General features: G+C 37.5%; 1 protein-coding gene across 5 annotated transcripts in view; it reads left to right on the top strand.

Annotated features, from left to right (window-relative positions):
* Positions 1-15,868, top strand: part of FOXP1 (forkhead box P1) — a 220,418-nt gene that overhangs the window by 68,563 nt on the left and 135,987 nt on the right. For all 5 annotated transcript variants that reach the window (XM_011358495.2, XM_011358493.2, XM_011358494.2 and 2 more), the window contains exon 2: positions 11,380-11,481. In XM_011358495.2, the coding sequence (XP_011356797.1) occupies positions 11,380-11,481 (102 nt within the window). The remainder of the gene's footprint in view (positions 1-11,379; positions 11,482-15,868) is intronic.

Raw genomic sequence — 15,868 nt, 5'->3', positions numbered from 1 at the left:
TCAGTGTTACTAGTAAAATCATAGAAAATTTTGAGCATGACTATAGCCAGATTCTTCTCCAGCTTCAAAAATAGCAAGTCTCATTCCAAGGTATGAAAAGATATGAATCTGGATTATTCATAATGAGAGTTGCTGGGCTGCAGCCTCATAAAAGGCAATTGCAGTAAACAGTGGGTTACTCCGGTGAGTTAATAGATCCCTTTGATTTATTTTTCCTTGCATTTGACCCCCATGTTTTCTACTTTGAGAACTTGGAGAAGGACTAGATGGACCAATTTATTTATTTTTGGACATAATCTAGTCCTTCCTTTAATGGAGGGAAATGGGTTTAATGCAGCATCCGACTTAACATTTTAGATATTTTCTAATAAACTTGACTTCTGTTTTTACTTCACTGCAATATTCATATCGCCTACAGCCATAGCACCCCAGGCTGTGGCACTGTCAACTCTCATGAGCTAGACAGGCTCAGGCTTGGGCCATGCTGGAATGGAATCCCTCTAAAGACAACTCGGGTGCCGGAGATTTGGTGGTGGTGATTCAGCATCTGGCAGCGGCTCCAGCATGGAGCAGCCAACCAGTGCCTCAGCAAGGTGCTTGTAGGACCTTATGTTAATAGGTGTGTGGAGTAGGAGTATGATGGCGGGTTGTTTCACCTCTTATAAGAGACTTCAAACAGACTTCCTGACTGTAGCCATTAAACTTATTTCAGCTGATTTTGCAAGACAGTCATAGATATCCTTTTTCTTTTTGTCTCATGAAAGTTTTTAACCTTTACTTTTTTTGGCAAGAAGTATTCTCTACTTGGATACTTTAATAAAAAAGGTTATTAATAATTGCTAATGAATATAGGGTTTGCTCACCCCTTTCTACTTCCTAGGTTTGCTTTAGGGTGGAATTTGTAGCAGAATACCTCCTCCTTTCTAGAGCCATCTGATATTCCTGTGTCCATGTCTCCTGCAGTCGGTGTGTGGGGTGGCATGTTAACCCCAAAGCAGTAATGCTGACAAGTCATGGCATGACACAAGGGCACTGGTTACACGAAGGGCACGGGCATGAAGTTACACACTTCGGTTCTCCTCCATCCCAGCTTTTCCCAAAAAAAAAAACCCAAAAAACAAAAAGCAAAAAAAAAACACTATTTGTTATCTTTTCTCCCAATAAAGTATACGCTAATAAATTGCCGACATTAAAATAAAAGCATACACACATAACTTCCCTGCCCTCACGTCTTTGCATTATTTGTTTAATTAAAACAAAAATGAGAAATGTAACTAAGTGTTGTAGCAGTGATAACCACTCCATGCATAGCTTGAAGAACATAAAATCATGTCAATAAGGATTTGGGTAACCTGACAATGGAACTAGATCTAGAAAGTGGAGGTTCAAGCTGGTATGGATTGATAAAGAATTTGTAGTGGTCCAGGTGGTGGAAAGATGTTGTGTCATGGCCTCGTTTTTCCCTACCCCTAATACCTTGGGCTAACACTGCCCATGGCCATATCTGCTTTTGCAGTTAGGACAATGATAGTAGGGCTCTTTGACAAAGTTTCCTATTTTCTGTTCCTTTTTATTTTAATTCCAATATATAATGTTGGAGTGCTATAGCAGTGAGGTTGTCTCTGCTCCGATTTTTCACCATGGCTGTCTAGATGTTGTCTTGTTAACGGTTTGCAAAGACTGTGGAACGTTTTGGGAAATCCATGCCTTCTCTAAATATCAGCTATCGTGATATGCTCTCAAAGCATAGGATCCTTTCCCCAGCTGTTAGAACTCTGAGGATGGATGATGATACACGGAACCTTTCCCTTCTAGGTCACCGATTCAGATTCAGTTTCCGAGTTGATCTAAGGCTTTTGCTGTCGCCACCACCCGCCCTCCCCTGCTTTTGGGGGTCAAGCCAAGTGAACCAACTACCAATGAATGCTCAGTCTGTACCTTTATTTGCAGTATCATAGAGTAGACCAAGCAGTCACTGTTAAAGGCTCTCTGATTTTTTGATGATTGTTACCTTCTGTATATGAAAATTTTAATAGGGAAAGTGCTTTTGTAATTATTGTTTTACTTATGACACTAGTAATGTGACCTGATATTTCCCTGAACTTCTAATATTTTCACAATCACTAGAATCCCTCCATGAAATTAGCTTACTTTTCCATTTTCCCATCATAATCAAGTGCTCCATTTGTAAATATCATACGTGTATATGATAGTTATATAAATATGTATTTGCATTCTTGCTGGAAAACTCACTGCCTTGGAATGTTGTTGATTCTATATGAATGTATCTAGTCCCGTCAGCCACTATGATTTTTTTTAAGTGATCCACACACCTTCTTTCCATCCTGTACTGCATGATTACTTTGTATAAAGCAAGGAGGTGTGATGGAGTCTCCCTGCATACGTGGTCCCAGGTCTTGCTACAGAGCAATTGTCAGATCGTGTGAAGTCATGAGGACTCGTGTTAAGATGGTTGTTAGTTGCTGGGATTGCACCAAGATAGCAAATTATTTCAGGGGAAAAAAAGGCTCTCAGGAGGGACTCAAGGTGTACATAGAGGTTGAGAAATGAAAGAGAACATGATTTCTTTCCTACTAAGCTTCTCAAGCTGCTTTTTATTGCTAGCTTTTCCTCCCACCCCCATATGCACAGTGACCGTTGATTAGCCTGTGAAATTATCTGAGAAACAGGTTTGATCTTGAGGGGTGGGGAGAGTCTAGGAAAAGAAATTAGAGGAAGAGTGGCTGACTCATAGCAGCCTTTGAAGCTGGAAGTGGGACAACTTCTCAGGCAGACAGGAAATAACCAGCTCTTCTCAACTGGCCAATAGCACATGTTGTCTTTATTCTGAGGGTGTTCAGGACCTCACACCCGATTGAAGAGATTCAATCTGAACTGCTGTAAATTATCTGTGGGAAGAAACACATGTTCAAAGTTTGCAACTAGTTTTAAATAGTTTCAGATAGAAGAACGCATGGATGTATTTTGTTTTCATGTCCCACTTCCTTTTCAGAAAATCAAAATGAGTTTGATCTTTAAGAACAGCCAATTCGTAATGCCCTTGCATCTTAGCTAAATTCTAAAATTATTTTGGGCAACTGATTGCAAGCTTTGTTTATATAAAACTGTGTCCAGCGGCATCTTGGGGAATCTCAGAATACAGATAGAGACCTAAGACAGGAGTTGGCAGACTTTTCCGGTAAAGGGTCAGATAGGCTCTCTGATTTTTTGAGCTTTGGGGGCCATACGATATCTGTCACAAATACTTAACTCTACTTTGTGGCCATAGATGGTAAGGAAGCAAATAAACATGACTGTGTTCAAATAAAACTTTATGTGTGGACACTGAAATTTGAATTCCATATAATTTTCACATGTCACAAAATAGTCTTCCTGTTATTATTTTCCCTTTTGTTTCAATAAGTAAAAACCATTCTTATGAGCTGAACAAAAACAGGTGATGGGTTAGATTTGGTCCATGGACTATATAGTTTGCCATCCCATCACCTAAACATTGCAGTTAGTCATATTTTTTGAAGACCTCTATGTATCAGTGCTTATCTCAGATCTCCTTACCAAGTATATTATTAAAAAAATTGTATGAAGTCTTCTTCTGCCGGCTTGCTTTGTGTATGTGTGCGTGTTTACTCAAACCATATTTTGTGTAAACTTGATGTTTCTTAAAATACAGTAAACATGTTTTTGAACATCAGCTACCTTGAAAAACATGCTAAACATAGGGATTCCTAGCCCCTAAAATATAAGCACCTGCTATGAACTTGAGATGTAAATAACTCAAAAGTTGTAAACATGCTTATGTAAAACATAGTTTATAAATAACAGATGGTATTTATTTGCTAGGAATGTGAAGGCACTGATGAGAATAAAGTAATCTTGAACCAATAGAATGGAAGGTGTGTCAGAAATGTCCAAATCTCCGGTTAGAATAAATGCATGCCCTGCCAAACTAGCAACCAAGCAACAATCTCCCTGAGTACTGAGTACTGAGCTGGCTGTTGCCCATGGCGTGCTTACCATAAGGTGACTCCAACCCTTCGTGTAATTTTTGTACCTGGAAGCAGAGATGACAGCCAAGGCAGAGAAGGAGACTAGCCAATCCAGAGATGGAGGCAGTGTATGCCTTTTACCTCTTTCTCTGTTAGCTCTCAGAGCCATTTATTTTAGCTTATTGAAGGAAAATAAGTGGGAATGTGTGCAACTGGACTCTAAGTGCCCGGCTTTATCAGTCACCTGCACTCTATGACATCTTTGAACTGTGTCTTTACTGTAACCTGAGCCTAGCACTCAAATACAGCACTGAGTTATGCAGTGCCAGGCGGTCGTCACATCTGTAGTAAAGGAAACATAGACTCAACCCAACCCAGGAACGGTCACCAAGAGTAAAAGGTCCCCAGAGTTGGGATGGGACCTTTTTTTTTTTAATTTTTATTTTTCAATTAAAGTTGGCATTCAATACTATTTTATATTAGTTTTAGGTGTACAGCATAATGGTTAGACATTTATGTAATTCATGAAGTGATCCCCCTGATTAGTCTAATGCCGACCTAGCAGTCTGCATAGTTATTACAATATTGTTGACTATATTCCTTATGCATACTTTACATCCCCATGACTGTTTCATAACTGCCAGTTTGTACCTATTAATCCCTTCACCTTTTTCACTCGGCCTCCTACCCACCGCCTGCCCACTCCCCACCCCCATCTGGCAATCACCAGTTTATTCTCTATATCCATGAGTCTGTGTCTGTTTTGTTTGTTTGTTTATTTTGTTCATTAGATTCTACATATAAGTGAAACCATATGGTATTTGTCTTTCTCTGGCTTATTTCAGTTACCATAAAATCCTCTAGGTCCACCCATGTCATTACAAATGGCAAGATTTCATTTTTTTAATGGCTGAGTAATATTCCAGTGTGTGTGTGTGTGTGTGTGTGTGTGTGTGTGTGTGTACATACACCGCCTCTTCTTTATCCAGTCATCTGTTGATGGGCACTTAAGTTGCTTCCATATCTTGGCTAATGTAAATAATGCTGCAGTGAACATAGGAGTGTGTATATCTTTTCAAATTTGTGTTTTGGTTTTTTTTGGATAAATATCCAGAAGTGGAATTGCTGGGTCATAAGATAGTTCTATTTTTAATTTTTTGAGGAGCCTCAAAACTGTTTTCCATAGTGTCTGTACTAACTTGCAATCCCACCAACAGTGTGCGAGGGTTCCCTTTTCTCCACATCCTTGCCGACACTTGTTTTTTGTTTTATTGATGATAAAACAAAATTCTGACAGATATGAAGTGATATCGCATTGTGGTTTTAATTTGCATTTCTCTGATGATTAGTGACATTGAGCATCTTTCATATGTCTATTGGCCATCTTCGAAGAAACGCCTATTTAGATCCTTTGCCAGTTTCAATTTTTAATTGATTCATTTGGTTATTTTTTTGGTTTTTGTTTTTGGGATTTTTGGTTTTTGTTTTTTGGGTTTTTTTTTAGTGTTGAGTTGTGTGAGTTCTTTCTAAATTTTGGATATTAACCCCTTATCAAATGGCGTTAATTGGCAAATATCTTCTCCCATTCAGTAGGCTATCTTTTCATTTTGTTGATGATTTCCTTAGCTGTGCTAAAACTTTTTAGATTGATGTAGTCCCTTTTGTTTATTTTTTTCTTTTGTTTTCCTTGCTCAAGAAAAAAAATCAGAAAAAATGTTACTAAGAGCAACGTCAGAGAGTTTACTGCTCATGTTTTCTCCTAGGAGTTTTATGATTTGGGGTCTTACGTTTAAGTCTTCAATCCATTTGAGTTTATTCTTGTATATGATGTAAGAAGGTGGTCCGGTTTCATTTTTTTTGCATGGGTCTGTCCAGTTTTCCCAATGCTATTTGTTGAATAGACTTTCTTTACCCCGTTGTATATTCTTGCCCCTCGGTCATAGAGTAAATGAGCATATATAAGCATGAATTTATTTCTGGGCTCTCTACTCTGTTCCATTGATCTATGTGTCTGTTTTTATGACCGTACCATACTGTTTTAATTACTGTAGCCTTGTAGTATAGTTTGATATCTGGTAATGTGATACCTTCAACTTTTTTCTTCTTTATTAAGATTGCTTTGACTATATGGGGTCTTTTATGGCTCCATATAAATTTTAGAATCATTTGTTCTAGTTCTTTGAAAAATGTCCTTGATATTTTGATAGGAGTGGCATTGAATCTATAGATTGCTTTGGATACTATGGACATTTTAATGATGTTAATTTGTCCTACCTACGAGCACGGTATATGCTTTCATTTATTTGTATCTTCTTCAGTTTCTTTCTTCAATGACATAATTTTCCAAGCACAGGTTTGTTCTTGGCTAAATTTATTCCTAGGTATTTTTTTATGCAATTATAAATGTGATTGTTTTCTTAATTTCTCTTTCTGATAGTTCATTATTGGTGTGTAAAAATGCAACTGACTTTTGAATATTTTGTATCCTGCTATTTTACTGAATTTATCAGTTCTAACAATTCTTTTGGTTGACTTTTTAGGGTTCTCTCAATGTAGTATCATGCCATCTGCAAATATGTTTTACCTCCTCTTTTCCAATTTGGATGCCTTTTATTTCTTTTTCTTGTCCGATTGCTGTGGTTATGACTTCCAATGCCATGTGGAGTGAAAGTGGTGCAAGCTGGCATCCTTGTCTTGTTTCTGATCTTAAGGGAAATGTTTTGAGCTTTTCCTCATTGAGTATGCTGTTAGCTGTAGTTTGTCATATATGGCCTTTATTATGTTGAGTTATTTTCCCTCTATTCTCACTTTGCTGAGAGTTTTTATCATAAATGGATACTGGATTTTGTCAAACATTTTTTCTGCATCTATTCATGCGATCATATCATTTTTATTTTTTAATTTTTAATTTGGTGTATCACATTAATTGATTTGAAGATATTGAACCAACCTTGCATCTGAAGAATAAATCCCAAGTGATCATGGTGTATGATCTTTTTAATATCTTGCAAGATTCAATCTGGTAATATTTTGTTGAGGATTTTTGCAGCTATGTCCGTCAGGGATATCGGGCTATAATTATCTTTTTTGCAAATATCTTTTTCTGGTTTTGGAATCAGGTTAATAGTGGCCTTGTAAAATGAGCTAAGGAGCCTTCCTTCCTCTTGAATTTTTTGGAATAGTTTGAGAAGAATAGGTTTTGATTCTTCTTCAAATGTTTAGGTATGGGACCTTTTAAGTTATTTACATTAGCATTTGGTCTGGAACTTGAGTCACCCTTGGTTCTTGCTTCCTAAAAGATAATTTTTTTCATTTCTTGTTTTCTCTCTGTTTGTTTCTCTACTTCCGTCTATCCCCATCTCTCATACACATACAAACACATGTCCACATACCTTATTAGCTTAAATCTAAATGATCTAATTTTATTTCCAAGCAGGATATATTTTTTTATATATGCATCAATTTTAGGTGTACAGCACTATAATTTGACATGTGTATACACTACTGAGTGATCACCCCCTAAAGTCTAGTTACTATCATCATACAATTGACACTCTTCACACCAAACAGGATATCTTGAGGGACCTTTCTCCAACTGTGATGGAGATACTGTTTTGAAAATAAGAAAGGTTTATCCTAACTCCTTAGTTGTATTGAAAAAAAAATCTATGCGGTCAGGCAGTGAGTCTGAGATGAAAGAAATTAATCTGGTCTTGATGCATTTAACAGGTAAAAATGGCTATCAAGTAAGCATGTAAGGGAAACACGGTGGACATGTGCTGTGGTCAGGTTTTCAGTGCAATTTCCAAAGGAGATTCCATCAGTCATTCCAAAGTTTTTCCATTGACCAACAGCAAATGTGACAGTGAGCATTTTTGACTTTCTATAAATTGTAAATACCAGAGATCTGTATTATAATGCTCAAATGCATAGTTTTGTATACTAGGCTTTTTTTCCCTCTTTTTTTTGTGTGTCAATTTAAAATCTAGATTACAGTAATTTATATATCATGGAAGTCAGAAAAGCAACCCTTTAGTGGTTGATTTCGTAGCACTTTATAAGTCCTAATAAATTATGCTTTAAAACTCTAGCTGAGCTAAGTAGATTTGTAGAGGGGAATGAGGTGTAGTACATTGCTCTGACTCTGTTCCCACACTCACGATAATGCCAGGGAATTATTGTGGAATAATTCCTAACAGGTCATATCAAGATGAACAATTCTTTGCACTAGCGTTGTTTCTCCATCCCAAATATTTGAAGTTATTTTACCTGTTTGCATTCGTTTTGAGGAGGAATTTGAAAACCAATTTGCACATCTTCACCTTGTATTCTTCTCTCTTCAGTAGTTTGACTAAAATGTCCCTTTTGTTTCCACAAGTTCCTAAACTTTTTTTGCCCTGTGCAGATATCTCTGATTATCTGCTTTAATGGGGCTCAGTATGAAATGCTCTGAGGGAGCCAGAGTTCTTTGTGTGATTATGTAAGTTCACGTACCCCATGTTGGGTCTGGAAAAGATATTCTATACGTAAATGACTTTTTTTTCTTCAAACCAGCAAAATAATTTCTTCAAACCAGCAAGGATTCCAGTAACTAATTTTAAAATGTATAATCATTGTATAGAGCTAGCTCAGTAAAAATTTGTTGGAAACTCAAGTTCAAGTCCAGTACTTTCCTTTTCTTAAGTGTATTTATGAGAACATGCCCATATAAGAACAGTTTTTTTTTCCCTCTGTGTGTGTACTTTTTTTTAAGGACAATATCATCCCTTTTGCTGAAATGAGAAACTGATTGTATAGATTCTCTCTGACACTTGCTTATTTAAATATTGAATACCTCTTCTCCAAATATTTGGTAAAACGTGGTTAGTTATTTTAACGAAGATTGAGAATGTGTGGAATTGTTACTTTGTTTTTCTTTGTTTGCTCTATTTTAGTATTAAATGTATGTAACCTTTCTCCTCTTCCCCACCATATCATTCTCAGAGCTATCTTTTCACTGTCATCTATGCTCCCTTTCTCTGCCTTTCCAGCTAGCAGCCAGACCCTTCTTTACTGATCAGTCTATTACTCTGGGAACTCTTATGGTCACACTTAAAATATATAACAGTTCCCTCTCCTATGTTTAAAAGCCATAAAAACTCATGTGAAATAGCTAAAGAAACATATATATTAGGAGGGGAGATGCTTTTGCTCCTACAGCCACCTTGCAAAGGGGACTATTTTTCTTATATGATATAAATGAAATCTTCACTCTGCCCACTTTTACACCTACGCATGTACTGAGCGTCTCCAAGGAGACAAGGAAACCCAGAGTCCAGTAATGGTAAATCCTCCTCAGAGATAGCAGGCTGGGGCCTCAGGCAACTCTCCCAGGCGTCTTGGCTTCCAGAGCCCCTCTCAGACAGGCTCTTTTCTCCAGGCTCTTCCAGGCAGATTTAAACAAGTCTCTCCCTTCCCGGACGCAATGAAATAGCCTGTATATTACACCTGAAGGGCTGGTTGCGGTGAGTTCAGTAGGCATCAGGACTCCCTAGGACAAGAGGGGTGGGTGCGGTGGGGAGGTGGGATAGAAGGGTTCCATCAGTCCCAAGATCTTTTCTTTGTCACCCATTTATTTATCTGTTCTTCCGTTTCATTCTCTCCCTTTTTGCCTGTTAGACACAAAGGCACCACTTGACCTTAAAAAGTATCTTAATAATATTGTTTGTCACAATAGTGTAGTCATGAGCTTAATTTAGTGAGGTTGTCCTTTTAGGAGAAGTACCACTCTTGCTGATTCAACAATTTTATGCGTCCGCTCATGAACGGTAATTCTCTTGACCACTCTATGTTCCTTTTCTCCTGAGTTTAATGCACAGGAACCCCCATGCCATGCTCCTTTTCTTTCACACTACCGTGACACTGTAAGTTTTCTTCAAATGAGATATACACTATTTTCTTATAGAAATGAAGTCTCTGCTCCTCTTTGAGGAAAAGGCTACCATTGAAAGTCCGTTATGCACATTTTCTAAGACCGTAGTATTAGATCCTTTTGATACACTGACCACATGTATGTGCGCATCTTCTTTGAGACACAAATAATTAGTTACCATTTAGAGATTTTTATTGGTGTAACCACCAAGAAATCTCATTTGTCTCTAAATGCTAAACACATTATTTAATGCGCGTTCTTGATGTCTCTTCCATGTATACACTTGTGGTTCTCAGCAGAATATATTCAAATAACCTAACTTCTCGTGATCATCTAGCACAGTGTCTGAAAACTTGAGCTTCCTATTGCTGATCCAGCTGCTCTTTTTGGTAAGGTGTGGCTAGCTGTCATTCCTATTCAATTCTTTGACAGTGAATGTCCCCATAAGGGTTTATTGATGACACGTTGTTTTATTTGAAGTTTTAAAAAAGATTTGTCTTAATGTATAGCACAGAGAATATAGTCAATAATATTGCAATAACTTTGTATGGTGACAGATGGTGAGTAGCCATATTGTGGTGATCACATCATAAAGTATGTAAGTGTAAAATCACTGTGTAGTTATGCCTGAAACTAATATAATACTGTATGTCAAGTATACTTTAATTAAAAACAAAAAAGATTTGTCAGTCATACATCCTGCACTTAGGAGGCCTTTCCTCTTTTTGTTTTGCTTTACCTCCAGTTCATGTCACTTTTTCAGCTACCGCCTTTAGATGCAAACCATCCTGTGGCATAGGCTTGAAAGAGCCACTTGTAGTAACCAGTTTGGGTACATAATGTACCCTATGTGGACTTAGAAGTCCAATTTGCAGTTTTTCTCTTACATATTCCATCGGGGTGATCCTTGAGCATATAGCTCATCTGTTTTGATCTTCCTTCCCAAATAACTTTATCCATAGTTTGGTGCACCATTTAACTCTTCCTCTTTATTTGGACTCAGATGTGGTGAAAGTGTTACTTTCAACTTGCATTGCCAAGTTCCCCCAAGAAAAATAGGAGGAGGGTGAAGGTACCTCCGAAATGAGCCTTGTATTGTCTGCTAGGTTTCTGTCTTTGCCCAGGTCGTTCCTGGCTTCTCTCTGCCATTCTTTCTCAAAAGTCCTAATCATTCATGCTTCAAGTTTTATGTCAGAGTTTTTGTAGAAATAAAGTGTCTACTAAGATGAGTTGCTATGCCTAAAGAACTGTGCATGAAACTGCTTAAATCTAAGAAGATATAAACAAATTCTGGAAAGTTTTCCAGCTTAGGCTGGTAGAAAGTTCTTTTTGCTGTTTCGTTTGTCTGGAAATGGGAAAGTCAGGATCCCGTTCTGAAGTGCACTTCCTGGAGTCCTTTTTTGAAAGAGGCCCTGAACCTGTGTAGTAACGGAAACATTTTTCTTTCGTTTTTCCGTTCAGGCACTTCAAGTGGCAAGACAGCTCCTTCTTCAGCAGCAACAACAGCAACAAGTTAGTGGATTAAAATCTCCCAAGAGGAATGACAAACAGCCAGCCCTTCAGGTAACAATTCTTTTTTTAAAATAACATTTTATACTTCAGGATAGCTGACAAGCAGTTCAGAACTGGATTGTACTGAGAATTGCAAACCATATAAGAAAATCTTATGCAGAAGGTACATTTTTAGTTTATCAGCAGAGTATGAAATTTTAGGAAAAATGTCTATTCAACCAAAAGTTTTGCTACTGGGAGTAAGAGCTACTAATTAGTTAATATAATAGGAGGATGAGTAGTTGTAGGTGTGGGTTGCTTAATAGTCAGAGTGGCTTATCACTGAGAAAAAGTTCATAGTACTCAAATATGTCACTTCATTCTCTATTGATGGATCTAGAAATACTCTCATGATGTGTGATACACACATACCTTACTTTAGTGCAGTGGTTCTCAACTAGGGGAGATTTTGCCTGCCAGGGGACAGTGGGCAATGACTGGAGACATTTTTGGTTGTCACAACTTGGGGGGTCATGGGTGCTACTGACAATCTGGTAGGTAGAGGCAAGAGGTGCTGTTAAACATCCTATATTGCATAGGAAGATTTCCCAAAACACAGAATTATTCAGCCCAAAATGTCAAGAGTGTTAAGAACCATTATTGGGATTGAAGAGAATATGGTATTTTTAATATACCTAGTCAGGAATGTAATACACACTCCGTTGTTCAGTGGATGTTTTCAGTATACTTCCGAATTATTATTAAAAAATGATGACCAATTTTTATTTAAAGATACCAAAAAAGAATGTTTTAGTAACTTCTCATTTCAGGCACATGAGGACAGGGGTTAACAGACTAGAAGAAGGAGTGAGTTCATGAAAATCTAATTTAGATTATGTATTGGGCAGAAAATTGTAGTAGAAATTTCAAAGGAACTTGACTCGGGGTATTCATACTCACATCCAAGACAGGGCACTTGCAGGTACTAGATAGCTCAACTACTTTCATTGCTGAGGGTGGGCATCCCCAAAATGGGAGACTAAGGTGAGTTTCTCACACGAGACTTTTTGGAACAGAATCTATACACAGTTGCTGAATGGCATAACTTGGTGCTAATTAATTTGATCACGAGGTTACCTCAGATTCTAGATTGTATTGACTTTTCTCAGATCAGAGTGAACCAATACCCATTTCTAAATTATACAACAAAGATCAAATTGACCTCGGGCAACACGTTTTAGTTCTACATATATTTGGGAAACCATCATTGTTGAAGCAAAGTTCAGCACTGTAGCAATAGTTTATTGAATGGTTGAATGAAAATATGCGTTGTTTACTAACACTTCCAAAAACACTTACTTGGTAAACTCTCACCAATCCTAATGCCTTTTAATGTGTGTGAATGCTAGGGACATTTTTAATGAGTTACAGTGCCACTGAGGTCCATGTCAGGTGCTATCAGAAGTGCTTTGTTGTGCAGATGTCTTAAGAACAGCTCTGGAGGATGAAATATGACTGTGTTGACCTTTCGGCTGTGAGCTTATTTGTCAGGATTCAAATAAGTTGAAAGGATCAAACTGAACAGTTTCCGTAGTCAGACTGGGAATTGTGTTTCAGAGGTCAGCAGTGGAGGCCACATTGCAGATTCCAGAACATAGCCAATTGTTGGTACATATTAAAGTATTGGGGCATCTCCTGCAGACAGAGACACAATTAAAATTCTAATTTATTAATGTATACAGGGAGCTAGCCCAGCCTGTCACTCAGTGATTCAAATGACTGTCCATTCTTTTTGCCTCCCTCTTGGAGTTCTCACAGCCTTAAAAAATACTGTGAGTCCTCTTGAATTTATCAGGCCTCAAATGCATTGGAAAAATGACAATATATTATTGGGGGCTGGAAATCTTACACTTAGTAGAGCTTTGGCTAGAGATTAAAAAAAAAAACAATATACACATACGCAATCTGTCTGATGCACTACTCTTCAGTATTGAACATCATTTGTAATTTTTTATACTAGACTTATTTTCCCTCGTACTTGCTTTTTTGAAACATATGGCATTTTTAGGTAACTTCGTTTCCAAGATGAACGAAGTTCCTTTAGGACTAAATATATGAAGTAAAGTTTCAGGGATTTCCTTTTGAGAGCTCTTTATCTTCTTGCCCATTATAAGGTTTTTAGCCACCAGAAGACTATGATACAGAGAGCTTCATTTTTCTTGGCAAGGACAGTGTCAAAACCAACCTAACACATTCTGCTGAGCACTCAGTCTGTATAAAAAGTGTGGGACAAGGGGGCCATATTGAATGCTGGTTTTGCTAAAGATCTTTGGAGTTCCTTCCTACCCCCTCAGTGGGAGAGTTGACAAGCAGAGAATTTAGACCAGCTTTAAGAATTGATGAGGGGGGGAAAAAAAAAGAGTTGATTGACTAGAGTGTTTGTGTGTGTCTGTGCGCAAGTGTGTGTGTGTGTGTGTGTGCGCGCGCGCGCGCACACACAAGCATTGGCATACGTGTGTGCATCACATACTACTTCTCCTCATCTGCTGGATAGGGTCATGCAAATTCTCAGAGTTTTATTATGTTGGCTGGCCTTCCATAAATGGAGAGGAGAAATTACTAATATGGGTCACTTGGTATATTACTTCGTTGTAAAAATATGTATACAGACTCTGTGATTCACGGAAGAAATAACCTTCACATTTAAATACACCTTGCCATGCCGTGTCCTCACTGGGGCATCTCAGCCAGAATGGTTCTGAACTGAAAGGGAAATCCTTTAGTAAATCTTAACTGTTTTTTTTTCTGATCTTCTTACCCTTCTTAACTACACCAAGAGACCTATTTTAGCAAATTTCAGATCTTCCTCATAGAGGAATGCTTGTCAGGAAAGAAGGATTTGATCTGCTGATAGCTTGAGGAAAAAAAAAAAAAAGAATCCCAAATCCCCAAATATACTGTGACTCATATTTTAAGCATATCTCACACTTCCCTGCTTTATGTTTGGCAGCGCTCTCCAGTTTCACAGGCTGATGATACAAACAAAAGAAAATGGAAAGTTAGAGGAGGCTATAAGTGGTTACTCGATAGAGAGCACACAAAATGTAGTCAAACATCACAATTTGAACTAATTTCAGGGAGATGAGAATAAATAAGAAAGAAATATCATTCTTTGCAGGTATACATTTTGATCTAATTCTGAGCTAGCTGCATTCTTGGGTGATGTTTTGGTTTATATAAAGGATTAATTGAGTATAAATACTGCTTCTGAAGTTCTTGAAAAAATAGTCTGTTTAGCAACCTACATAGCCCTTTATTTTGTCTATTAATTTACTTTGCCAATTTTTTTTGTGAATGCTACAAATGAAAATTGAAAATTGGCCTCATTGTAAATTCAGTATCAGAATGATCTGAGTTCATTAGATGCAACTTGGTTTCTGGAACAGCCACAATGCGCAGGGCATTTTGCTGATGCCCATAGATATGAAACTGGAGGACACAGAGCCTGCCTTCAGAATGCTTATGAGTTGTAAAGAATTAACACAATTTTGCTGCAAAAAGAAAATTATATGTAAGTAAAAATAGTAGGCTTACTTTTATAAATATTTATATATTTCTGGAGGTTGCTTAAACAAGTGAAATAAATGCTTAGCAGTGCAGGTGTGCTCGTAACCTCGAAAATGTGTAACTTTACTGGCTGAAGATTAATTTGTGAGTAGATGAGCAATTTTATTGATCGAATTTTGGAACTTTGACCACCGTTTCTGGGTAGTAATTCATTTTGGTTCTTTAAGCATTTTAGTTGTTGGCATGAGTACATAAACTGGAAGGAAATCAAATGACACATTTTCTCCTAAGAAAGTAAAAGTACATGTGTATTCTGGCAGCATTCAAGTTAGGAAAGAAAGTAAACCTTATGTGTTGCTTATAGTGGAAAGCTGACCACAGTTTCAGGCCATCTATAAAGAATATGAACTTGAAACCAATCATCTGATAGTTCTCTCTCCTGCCTATCCCCTTCCTTCCAAGGTTATATCATATGCAAGCCCCTCACGCAGGAGGCCATTTCACTGGAAGGAAGAATAGTGAAATCCACTGGAAGGTCAGCCTTTTGGTTCAGCTGGAAGCTCAGGATTATAATGAGGATTCCTGCTTTAAATGGAGGAGGTTCAAATATAAGATTCAGCAGGTGTTTTTTAGCATTTTGATTTTCAGTTATATAAAACATGCTGTAGGCAGCATTTTTGCTTTGCATTAATGCCACATAGAGTCTTAGTACCTTGTATCATTTCCACGTTATTCACTAAGGAACAAATTGGTAAGAGGAAACCTTTAAAGGAAGCTACAATTTAACATTATAAATAGTGAAATGGAATGGTTTTGAAATACTGACCCTTAAAAAATATCCCTATGCACTGAATTAGTAAAGTGTGTAATTCAGGAGAAGAAAGCAAATAAT

Source organism: Pteropus vampyrus, unplaced genomic scaffold (genome assembly GCF_000151845.1).
Source record: "Pteropus vampyrus isolate Shadow unplaced genomic scaffold, Pvam_2.0 Scaffold41, whole genome shotgun sequence".
Taxonomy (NCBI): domain Eukaryota; kingdom Metazoa; phylum Chordata; class Mammalia; order Chiroptera; family Pteropodidae; genus Pteropus; species Pteropus vampyrus.
The sequence above is the reverse complement of the archived record's forward strand: the minus strand, read 5'-3'. Positions and strand labels throughout refer to the sequence as shown.